Consider the following 12550-nt stretch of genomic DNA (forward strand, 5'->3'; position numbering starts at 1 on the left):
CTGTTAAGAGCTACCATGTCATTTCAATAGGAAAATTTTTAAATATTTTAATCCCATGTTAAAGGATTCTAAATGTTTCCTATCAGGAAAAGAAGTCTCTCCACCAACCACACAGCTACAGTTGATAATTACCCAAAGAGCTTGTACAAAGGCCCTTTGTCAAGAGTGACCCCTACGGCCTCTCTTCCTTGCTTTGCCTTGTTGTTATTGTTGTAATTTTAATTAGGATATCTTCAGTCAGGAGGTGAGAACATTGCATTTCACAGATGAAGTTTAGTTAATAGAGAATAGACAATGAAAATGTCTTCTCCCCTAGAGATGAGGTAGGTTTAGCCACTGTGTTGCACCATTAACCCTTGACAGTAAAGGCAGCCAGCAGAGTGAGGACAGCCACCCCACTACCTATGGGGAGGCAGAACAAAGTATGAAAAATGAACTCAGCTCTGCCCCTCACTGAGCAACAGCCCAAACAGGAGCATGCCTGGGATAGAACGTCCTGGGATGAAACGTCTTCTGTATTATCACCGTGCTCCCCAAGGAGTATACTCTCAAAGGCCCCAGCCAGATCAAAATACCACAAGTCTACAAACATTCCAAAACATCAGCAAGCCAAACGAACTGAGTGCCTTACCTCAACACTTGCTACAAAATTGTAATAAAAAATAGAGGTTTGACAATCAGCGCATTAAGGAATACCTTACGCTCTGTGAATTCTGGGTAAAGCCAGAACATATGAGCCTCAGGTTTAGGTGAATTATGCCAGTAGAAAACAGCCATCAATCACCAATGGTAAGATAAACTGGCATCAGGTATGTGTGGTGAGATGCACTGAGGATACAATGTCCCCTCCATAGAATTCTGGCTAAAAGTGTCCAGCATGAATCTCATCATGAAGAAGCAATTACACAGCTCTAAGCAGAAATAAATTCTGCAAAACAACCGGCCTGGCTTTTTCAAAAATCTCATTGAACAAAAGACAAAAATGTGGAGAAGCTATTTTCAATTAAATTCAACAAATTTATATTGAACACCTGCGATCTGGAAGGTAGGAAAGCCTGGTGTCTAAGGGTTTAGAACTTGGTATAAATCAACTCAAATTCTAGCTCACAATTCTGCCCCCATTGTGGGGAAAGAAAGACATTCAACCATACTACCATCTCTTAAAATGAGGGCAATAATATCACCTTCTCTGCAAGGTTGCAGAAAGTCTGATGAATTCATCTATAAAGACCTCAGCACACTTAGTAAGTTCTTAGTAAAAGTCAGTGTGGTGACAATGACAACAGTTAAGAGCCCTCAGACGTTCAGGAGAGAAAACAGAAACAGTGACATGGTCTCTGCCCACCCTGTCCAGTTAGGGAGCAATTAACAGGCAATTCTAAGACCGTGTGTCCAGCGCTCTGCCCGCCGAGAGGCTCTAGGGTGCAAAGAAAAGGACAACCTAGAGAGAGCATGTAAGTAAGTGTCGGAGGTCATGGAAAGCTTCCCAGAAGAGGTGACAGTTGACCGCTCCAGGATGCGAGATTAGCACACACAAAGGGAAAAATAGCACCAACCGAGAGCCGAAAATAGCTGGTCTGCCCGGAACAATGTTGGGAGCTGGGAGTAGAGGCCAGTGGACAGAGGGAAGGCTGGGGCCACGCCAGGCCAGCTTGTGAAAGGTACCCACAACGCACAAACTACGTTACGGACTCCAGGCTTTCCCTTGAACTCGTTGTTATGGGAGGCTAGGAGAGGCTTCAGTGTGAGCAGGTGTGCATTTCATGGACTGCTGGTTGCAGAAGGAGGAAATGGATTGCGGGGGTAGACCCGACAGAGGGTGCTATTGGGGTTTTCCTGGCAAGAAGTGGAAGTGCTGGCACCCAGGTAACAGCAGCAGTGAGGAGACCCGATGGGGACAGGGGAGGTCCAGACCTGGGGACGGATGAGAAGAGGAGGCAGGGGACAGCTGAGGACTGAGTCCAGGGACCGCGTGGCAGCCCCACAGGCTGCTGAGCCCGTCACCGCGGAAGGAAGCCCGGGCCAGGTGCAGGATCGGGGTAGAAAGAGAGGGAGCTGAGTCCAAGTCAGACTCCACAGGCAGGGCCACGCGAGAGCTGGGGGCAGCAAGGTCTGCAGCAGACTAGTCCTGGACCCGAGAGAAGAGGATACACCCTGCAATCCCCAGGATAAAACACATAAACCAAAGGGATTTTTATCTGGCTCTTCACCCAGCTCCAATTACAAAAGGCAACCAAAAAAAACCAACCAAACAAAAAAACTGCAGTCTTATCTATCTCCCTCATTGCATGGTGCAAATCTTGTCCTGCATAAACAGACATTAGGATGGATACTTGTGTCTCTCAACAGGCTCATTAAACTTGGAACTTCCAATGCAACAGCCAGGAAAGTTGCAGTGTTGCCAGACAGTCTTACTCTCCTTGAGAAAATTATTTTATTAGAGAAAGAAAACAATCACTGCCTAGATAATAGAACACATAACTCCCCATTTACGTCTCCCAATTCGAAACGATCAGAAACAATACCAACCACACGCGTGCATGTGTCTGTAGACAAAAACACGTAGGTTGACATCCATTAATAAAGCACTAGATTCAATCTTGTCCATAAAGCCTCAGTTCCCAATCCAACCAGAAGCTGCACTTGTCACACACACAGAGTCACTAGTGCGGCCACATTATGCATGCAGGCACAGTCTGACGGCTAGAGCACAGGTCACTTGCCCCAGTGCATGTCCTCATGAAGGAGACAGCCAGGTGGCCCCCAACGCCCATTTTCCCCTCCCCTCTAGGAACAGAGCCCCCAGCCTTAGCTCCTTACCAGAGTCCCCATTGCCAGACCTCCTGTGACTCAAGGTCCTGCACTTTGGAGGTGAAGAGAAGGGATATGTGTAACTTCCAGGTCACGCCCATGAAGAGAACTGCCTGGCCTCCACTTCCTCTTTCCCACGGGCTCATAAAGAGGCTGAGTGGTCAGCAGCATGTGGGCAGAATTCCCTAGGCCACAGAAGAAGCTAGAAAGAGCCCAGTCTGGAAAGGTCTCATGGAGCTGAGGGCTAGACTCCTGACCACCAGCTTGGGCTTTCATATGAAACAGAAACATGTTCTGTGTACGATACCGTTACTGTGATCTTTATTAGAACAGCCAACCCAATACCCTAATGAATTCACCCCCACCCCATTCAGGTCCACAGCCCACGGAGTTTCTTCAATCCAGGAGAGCCTCACGCTGGCGTGGAGCTTCCCATTTCTTTAGCGGGACTGCAGACCTCTCAGCATTCCTCCAGTTCACAACAAATACGTGCAATAAACACATCTAAGGAGCAGAATAATAAACAGGCATATCGATACCATTCCTCGCCACGTGGTCATGTATTAATATTTAACCGGCTCTTCCACCGGTTGCTACAGCCCGAGTCTGCAGCGACCCCATGCAGGATGTCCAGTCAACCTGACGAACACCTACCCTTGCTGTCAGACATGATAATGACATCCTGAAGAAAGCAGAGTGACCTGCCTACCTTACTGCCTTTCCCTCCACGGATGGCAGGTGGCACTGAGCCCTACCCTTTCCTCTCTGGTGCCAGGGGTCGGTGAAACATCGCGTCCCTTCCCTTCCTCGCAAGACGTCCACATCCTGCTCTCCATAGCCTGTGACTATGTGACCCTCCCTGGCCAAGACAGGACGAAGGGTCTAGGGACAGAAAGGCTGGCCTAGATAATCCATCCAGGTGGGTCTTATTTAACCACAAAGATCCTACAGAGAGGAAGGCTCGAGGGGCAGGGGGGACAGAGCAGGAGAGGTCATGACAGAACAGAGATCACAACGGAATCAGAAGTTGGAATGATGTCACTGCTGGCAGAGGACAATGAGCCAAGGGTGCCAGCAGCCACTAGAAGCCCCAAAGGCCTGGACTGGAGTGTCCCGGGAAAGAACGCAGCCCCACCAACACCCTAGTGCAGCCCAGTGAGCCTGGGTCAGACTCCTGACCATCACGCAGGAAGACCATCATCACACCGTTTAGTCCACTAGATTTGTGGTGATGCATTTTGGTGTCCTTACATACAGCACCATACACAGGACAAACACAATCGAAGTTTAAGGTAGGATATGTCCAGACTGACAGAGGTAGGCTGAAATAAGAAGTTATAATAATATGTCATAGTATTAATAATATACAATTGTTTTTCCATTCTCTTGTAATAATAGCAAAGGTAGCTCTCCCAGTCTCCTCCTCAAAAAAAAAAGTCACAGAGGTTGAATATGAGCAGCACAGCAAGTCAACACATCAGAGCTGGATACAAGACTAATCACCCCCTGAAGCTGAGCGAGCCTCTATCTCAGGATGACTCTCTGTTACTGCTCAGAAGGATGTTTTTTTTCTGCCAATAAGACCGCATTGGATACCATCTGCAAAGTCAAAAGAAGTCAAAGAGGTTTTAAAGCTCTTACCTCTGACCCAAATCACCAACCATGCGTGTTTTGCTGGTATTACTCAGTTCAAATCTCATTCACCGCTAGAATGAATTTTAATTAATGCTAGTTCAGGAATCTGGTACCAGGAGAAACAATGAGGCCGTGGGGTCCCTGTGCTGCAAACGGTGCCATTGTGTGTGGGTGGGTGGGTGGGCAAGCTGAACTGACCAGGCTTCATTCATCCAAGGCCTCTGAGCTCTTAGTTCTGGCCAAAGGGGTTCACGACGTGACAGGAAGGGGGCCGGATGCTCCAGTTCCCACTCCAGCCCTCATCCTTCTTCTAAACATCCCCAGTGGTCCACCGCCGTGCTCTGGTTCAGGACGGCTCAGTTCCCAACTCAGGTAAGCCAAACAGCCGCAGGTCCATTTGAGGACCCTCACCCCAATGTTTGGAAGGGAAGCCCCAACTCTGCCCTGGAGTGCCCTCTAACCCAGTTAATCCACACCTGACCACAGAAGGTCCATTTCAAGGTCCCCTTGTCAAGCGTGGCCCATTTCCATGGCCAGGACTTTGTACAATGACAAACCCACATTGTAATGTAAACTCTTGGCCTGAACTTATTTCCCCTTCTTCCTCCTGACCGGAGCCCAGGGAACACTGTTGAATACCCACAACAGTCCAGAGCCACATAACAGGGCCGCTTTTGTCTCAGGCACTAAATCACCTCTTTGTGGCGCACCATGACATCACACAGGAGACAACACACGCTTCCATATTGCCCAGGAAACCTACCTCCTCAGAGCAAACGTTCGGGCCTGACATTGCTGTTTTTCTGCTTCTCTATCCCAACTTGTTCTAGGATTTGGTTGCTGCCCTAAGTCCATCACTGACTACGTGACTATTTCCGGACCTGTGCCCCAAGGTCCTGCTTGGAAAAGAGGTAGGCTTTGTTTCCTCAGCTTCCCCAGTCCGGACTGAATAAGCACCATCTTCTCACAGTCTAGAGAGCTATCTGCTGCCAACACAGGAGAGGAGGGCTGTTCACCACGGGGTACCCCTGTTGTCTCTGGGCAGTGGCTTCTGTTCAACATTGTCCTGCTCGAAGCTCAGGATGCATTCATCTGTGCACGTACATGTATTTCAAACTCTGGGCGTTTTCAGTGTGTCTCTTATATACATACAGGAGTGGGCAAAAGTAGGCTTACAATTGTTCGTTTTGAAAATAATACAATAATGAATAATCATACAAGAATAAACTGTGTTTCACATATTCATCACTGTAAACCTACTTTTGCCAACGTGTGTGTGTGTGTGTTATTTCATTTTGGACTTGGATTCCCAATATTATGATTTCAGATTTCAGATTATGGACCCCGAATATGTAAAAACTAAGCTTTTCTTTCTTTATTTTCTAAATGCTTAATCAGCTGCTATTGGGCAATAATGTAGAAACACATAGAAATAAGAGTCAGCCAACCACCAAACACTGCTTCCCATCTGTAAACCCAGACACCATCTTTGTAAATTTACTCCCCTACTTTTTGTTTCACAGAGAACTTAGCATTGATTTTCAACAGGTGACAAGAATTTTTTTTTCAAGTTTATGCTTTTTATTTGCAATTCAGAAGATTTCTCCCCTCCTTGTTCGAGTCCACTTGGGCTGCCAGAGAAAACACCACAGAACCATAGCTTCAGCTTATGGTTCACCGATCTGGAGGCTAGAAGTGCAAGCCCGGGGTGCCAGCCCAGTCGGGTTCTGGTGCAGGCTTCCCCTGGCCCTGCCCTCCTGCCGTGCCCTGCGGCACAGCGAGCACCCTCTACTATCTCCTCTCAGGGCTGGTCCCACCTTGTGTTTGCACACGACCCTCACCATCTCCCAGAGGTCCCACTGCCAGAGACCATCACACTCAGAGTTCCGGCTCCAACATGTGAAATTCCGGGGAGGCGGGAGAACAGGACACAGCCTAGGTCACAGCACCCCGTTTTAGAGACAACTGTCACCTGTCTTAGAATTAGTGGTCCAGAGTAGAGCTTCTCCATTCAGTAAGCCAAGACTGAACACCCACAAAGGGCCAGGCTAAGTGCTGAGTAGTCCATTCTGGACACCACAGCCCAGGATTCTCAGATCCTCCTTGTAAATACCCCCAGCCTCCCTCAAATCTCCATGGAGATGAGCACAGGGGACTGACTGACTGACTGCCTCAGGTCCCCCCAGCCTTCCTCGACACTGAGCAGCTGCCAGCCAGTGAGTGCCTGGGCTCAGAGGTCCTGGTGCCAGGCCTTTCCTGCCCAGGGAGGCTCGTCAGCCCGGGCATGACTTTCTGGGAAGCTCTCCGTCCTCAGAGCCACACAGTCTGAGAGCTTTCTCCCTCTTCTCCTGCTCCCTCCCTTCATCCTTCACAGACATGCCCCTGACTTGTCTCCTGCACACCTAATCCCAATTTGGCATCTGCTTCCCGGAGGATGCTCCCGCCCCCCCAAAAAATACATACAAAGTAACTTCATATGGAATAACACAAAACATGTCTACTCCCAAGTAACCTACCCATCTAACAGGGGACAAACACCACCCAACTTAGTTTTGAGATTGCGAATGTTACATACAGATGACTTGAGTGACGACGGGAGGAGACACGTGAAAGCCGGGACAGGCAGCTAGAGCAGACAGTGACAGAGGGAGTAAAGAGAATCTCCCGCTTCTCACATTCACACGAAGGCAACCCTGAAAACCATTCACCTTATTTAATGTCACCGAACACACCATACACGCCTGATGTGGCACAGGACACACAAAGGGAAACACAGCGGGGCCCCTGCCCTCGAGGAATTGACACGTTGTGTTCATATCGTTGACTCAGAATTCTTGCTGCAATCATTTTAAACAATTTCCTGAAACGTCTTGTCCCTATTCTTCTGCAGAAGCTGAAGGAGAAACAAAAATCACTTTAAGTCTTTTTAAATCCTTCCTCAAAAAAATCATTCTGGTCTTCAAAACCAAGCACACTGTGCTTCTGGCCCACGGTCTCAGAAGCCCCCTCCCTCCCCAGGCCTTCAAAGGGAAAAAGTCAAGGCACTCTGCCACTGGACCTTAAGATCAGAAAAGTCCTCTAATGCTCACTTACATAGAGACAACGCCAAACGCCGTATTTCAAAATTAAGAAATGGACCTCAGGGCATTTGAGTGAACCGACACAGACTCATGTGGGGAAAAGAAAAAATACCTTTAACATATTTCCCTTCCTGTTGTGCAGTCAAATACATCATACATACAAAAACGCATGTCAAGCAAGGATGCAGGCTGAGGAAGAACTCTAAAGTGGGAACCGGTACTGTGAACCCACCAGGCCCATCAGGAAGAGGAGTGTTACAAAAATTTTAAAGCCTCCCCTCCCCTCCACTCCCCTAGAGTGGTTTCTCAGCCTCAGCACTCACTGACGTTTGGGGCCAGACGATTCTGAAGCGCTTAACCAGTGTACTATTGTGGGGTGTTTGGCCATCCTGCTAGCCTCAACCATAGATAAAAGTTAAAGTAGCATTCCAGCAACCTCCCTCCGTGGGACAGCAGACATGGCCATATAGCCATCCCCTGGAGAGCCAGTCACCCCTGCTGAGAACAGCGGGCCTCAGAGGGAGCCTCGCCTGAATTTTTCTCCTTGTTTATCTACCAGTCTAGATCACCCCCAAAACAAAGCCCTGCTTAGCTCTGCTGTTTTTGAACTTGGTAGAAAAGAAATCATACTGCATGTATTTTTCCTGTAACTTTTTTTCATCCAACATTATGTTTGTAAAAGGTATCTACTGTGTATTGTAGAGCTGTAGTCCATGTTTGCGACATTTCGTTCCTATATTTTGGCTGCTGTAGGGTATCCATAGAAACTAATGTTCCACAATTTATTAATCCACTCTATCACTGATGAACAAGTGCTTTATTTCTGAGACTCTGCTTTTACGAATACTTCTGCGGGGAACATTCCTGCATGGGTCTTCTCCATTACACACAGCGTCGCTGAGGCATATTCCCAGGAGTGGGTTTTTCTCAGGTCACAGAGCGAGCTGGCATCCGACGTCACCATTTTCCGAAAGCTTGCAGAAACCTATGCTCCTGCTGGAAACAGTTCCCTGAGCGCCAGCTTTCCGTGTACACCATCAGGACATTCAGTACGGCAAACATACACATTGCTCACTGGGAGCATGCTGACTCTGCAAATGGCAAATGAGATCTGGATCTACTCAGACCTTCTCTACAAGGTTAAAAGAAGGGTGAGCCATGATGACTACGTCTGTCCCCTGAACGCAGCTGACTTCTCCCCACTTGTTCAGCATCTCTCGTTAGAGAAAATCTGCTGCGTCCGGACACCTGCTTTATGAGAAGTGGCTGGATCTCTCCTGCCCTCTGCATTCCCAGGACAGCTCACACGACACAGGGGACCGAGGCACGGAGCGCCAGGCTGCCTCGCGGGACTGAAAGACAGTGACCAGCTGTGATGGTTTGGTTTGGTTCCTTTTAAATCCTATTCTAACATTCAACTTTGAATGATAAATGCTTTGACCGCTAGAAATAGCTTTACTTCCATGTTTCCAATGGGCTGAACATAGAGAGAAGACTGAGGTCCTTGGCCCCAGAATATTAGTTGTCAGTCCGCGATTTAGAATTCAGGGCTCCTCACTCCCGAGTCAAGTTCAGATTCCCAAAATACACGTTCCCTCACAAAGTCGTTCATAGCAAACACGAATATTGATTAACTTCTTTTAACTGAACGACTACATTTAGCAGAGAAAATTGGCACATAATCAAAATAACCCTAACTGTATACAGTCTGACATTGCTATTTATGGGTTACTGTTGTCAAGTAAAAGCTTCTCCATAAAGCATTTGCCATAGATCTCAGCAGTCGTGGCGTGTCCACTGTGCCAGGAGCAGAGAGATGCAGGGTCCCCGACGCCCACAGGAGCCATATCAGACTGCTTCTGTAAAAGGCTCTTCAGACATCCATAAGACACTGAATTCTGGATAATTAAGAAAACTGGTAGGGAAAAGCTCGAAAGCTATAGGCATAGACTTTCAAAATAAAAATTCGAGCAATGTGAAAATCAAACTCAAAGGATCGTGTGCGGGTGTAGTTCTTAAACCCAATGTAAACTCTCAAAGAACTCCCAACATTCGCTGACGCCACTGTTTTAACAAGTGGTTGATGATTCAATATTGGGGGTCAATTCTATTACCAAGGCATCGTTAGTATCGAAACACTCTTGGGTTTCTTTACTCTGAGTGAAATGCACGACTACGAATACCCCAATGGCGCTGGCCTCCTCAGAGCAGAAAGACAGAATACTCATCATCTTCCCCAACATTCTTTTCTTCTCTGCTACTTGTGGACAGGACCCCCATTGGTACTTTGGTGCAAAGTGAATTATTTAACAAGACTCTCAGCAAGCTTGAAAGTAGCTATCTTATTTATGTCTATTTCCCTGCCTTCCTAGGAGCTGGGGGCTGGCAGGTGCCTAAGCTCTCCATGAGGAGACATAACGAGTCCATAATGGGAACAGACTCTCCCAAGGATTGGTGCCACTTTTCTGCCCCACCCACTTCTTTTTCCTGTGACTGAGTCTGAACATAGCTCCAGCAACTGGGATTCTGAGAGTACCTGAGAGCGGTGGGCATGCTGAGCCTGAGGGAGAGGGGCCTGGACGCACCAGGGACAGGAGGACTAGCAGACCAGTCTCCTCCAGACTGTGCCCCTGGAAGAGAAGGAAGCCCTGACTTGTTTAGGGACTGTTGTGTGTCTCCCCCAGCCTGCTAACCCCAGTGTTACAGAGCAACATTCACCGTTACAAAGCAAGTGTCCTGGGGCTGTAACAGAAAAAACCCAGGCTTGTCAGGAGAGTAACTCTTGTTAGGAGCTTTATCATTTAAAGGGAAGAAGTATTTATTCTATAGTTACTAAAAATCTACTTCCTATTCCGTCTTCTGTTTCACGTTTCCAACATGTACAAGTACTGTTATTGGGATAGCCAAAATGATTACCCTGAAAACCCTCAACTTATTTTGTGTCAATTTTTTTCTGGCTAGCCTCATCACCTCACTTCCTCTCTAACCTCAAATCCTCATGAAATGCTGCCTAATCCCTGATCATCCCACCTCAGACCACGGAGCCCGTCGACTGCCCAAACTGCAGATTCATTCTAACAACAACATTCTCAGGGGCGGCCCCTTCACTCTAATTAGAGGGAATCGGGGATAAAGAAATATTGGCAAGCCCAGCCAAGCTTCCTTTGATCCTGGTATAGAAACTGGCAATACATTCAAAATTTGGAGTTCAAATTCCTCCCATAATATAGATGTTCTAGCTGCAAGAACCTATTTTATAGAAACTGTAATGCACAGCTCGGCATGAAAGATGAATAGTTAACTGTTCCCAATGAGGGAAGGACTCTCAACCCTAGATAAACCCTGACCCAGGGGCCTCGAAGCCAGCACTCACAGGTCTGCTCCCAGGCGAGTCTGAGGAAGAAAGAACAAAGGAATGGGACTTCATCTTCTCTGCCACTTCCTCTGACGAGAGAGCAAAAAGAGAGATGGAGTCAAAGCCATCGTGGGCTGGTGACAATCTGTTAAGACAGGTCTCTGGGAGATGAAGCATAATCTAGAAACAGAGGAACTCCATGGAAAGATGACATGATTCCTTACCATTTAGTGCTGTTTTCCCTAAGAAATGTCAAAGGTAAGCATGAAAATAAAGGAGAAAAAGAAATAAATCTTCAACAAGATGGCAAAAAATAAATGTTACTTACTATACAGAAACAAAAATTGATGTCAGGGCATAACAAATGTCGGTTCCATCAGCAGGTGAGAAAACACACTTATTTTCTTTTACTGAACGAGCTACTATTAAAATATTTCAATCATGTTGATGTGCAGTACAATCCCTCATCTTGATATAAAGCAAGGTGATGGTTGTGCATCTTTTTTTCTCATCTGTACTGGGAGTGATGACATTAAAAGATGAATCTAGTCAAGCCGACGCTTCAGAGCACCAGAGTCACATATTAGAACAGGGACATTGGGGAGGGGCATGAAATGTCAACTGAGGCCCATGGCTGGATCATCTATCTCCTAAGATCTAGCATGTTCTCTTGGCAGCATCCCAAGACAAGCGGGCGGAGGACGAAGATTTGGGGAACTGTGGAGGCAGAGGACCTGTTCTAGTGCATTCCACAGTGCCCAGCCGCTCCAAGCCTGAGTGAGTGGAATCCCCGAGTGAAGGTCACATCTGTCCTTATGCCTGGTCACTCCTCCAGACCAACAGAAGCAAACCTTGGGAATGTCACCTACTTCAGAACTGGCACCTGCCAGCGTTTCGCTGAAAATGTCACAGTGAACTACTTAAGCCACCTGCAGTGCCTCAGAAGGTTACTGTCCCCAAACAAGCAATCGGCTTTTTAACAAAACTCATAAACTGATATTTAAAAACAAAATGATGCTCTGTTTACCAAGTGCCAAGGATTGTGCTCTACACCTATTGTGGAGCTCCTTCAGACTAGAAGAACAGGGACAACCACACTGGGAAAAGATGTAGGTGTCAAAAGCAGAGCTAGTAAAAGTGACCTCTCAACATGTCCTCAAACCCCTTTACTCTGTGACAGTGCTGCCCTTGTGCCACCAGCACCTGAATTTCCCCGAGCAAGCTGCCACTGTCCCCAGGTAAAATACGTCAGAGTACAACCTGTAATTCAGGAAGAACTGCCCTCCCCCGTTAAAAAATAGTAACAACCTTGAGCACAGGACGCCCGTGAAATGCAGCCAAAGATCCACAATACCAGCTAGCACCTATAACGCCAGACATCTGACAAGCCATCTAGCAACACCAACCAAACACAAGCATGGGCCCTCACATCGAAATTTACGGAGTTCATCCCAGCAAAACTTCTGCCAGTCTTCTCCAAGACAGCACTGAAAGGGTCACACATCATATACCAACAAAAGGAGATTTGGGGCTCAGGCTGAAGGTAAGTACAGTTCTTCCTTGGAAAATTCTGATTCAAGAGTGTGGAGAAGCCCTGGCCGGTTGGCTCAGCGGTAGAGCGTCGGCCTGGCGTGTGGGGGACCCGGGTTCGATTTCCGGCCAGGGCACA

At 47.4% G+C, this 12550-nt stretch overlaps 1 protein-coding gene across 3 annotated transcripts in view; it reads right to left on the reverse strand.

The window, feature by feature from the left end:
- The window catches only part of ARL15 (ADP ribosylation factor like GTPase 15), a 378507-nt gene that overhangs the window by 348226 nt on the left and 17731 nt on the right, over window positions 1-12550 (reverse strand). Inside the window, exon 1 of one of the 3 annotated variants that reach the window (XM_066240799.1) lies at window positions 2821-2868. The exons of the other annotated variants lie outside the window; for them this stretch is intronic. Within the exon in view, the coding sequence (XP_066096896.1) occupies window positions 2821-2832 (12 nt within the window). The 5' untranslated portion in view covers window positions 2833-2868. Of the gene's footprint in view, window positions 1-2820; window positions 2869-12550 lie in introns of those variants that run through there. 3 annotated transcript variants of the gene reach the window in all.

Source organism: Saccopteryx bilineata, chromosome 1 (genome assembly GCF_036850765.1).
Source record: "Saccopteryx bilineata isolate mSacBil1 chromosome 1, mSacBil1_pri_phased_curated, whole genome shotgun sequence".
Lineage (NCBI taxonomy): Eukaryota > Metazoa > Chordata > Mammalia > Chiroptera > Emballonuridae > Saccopteryx > Saccopteryx bilineata.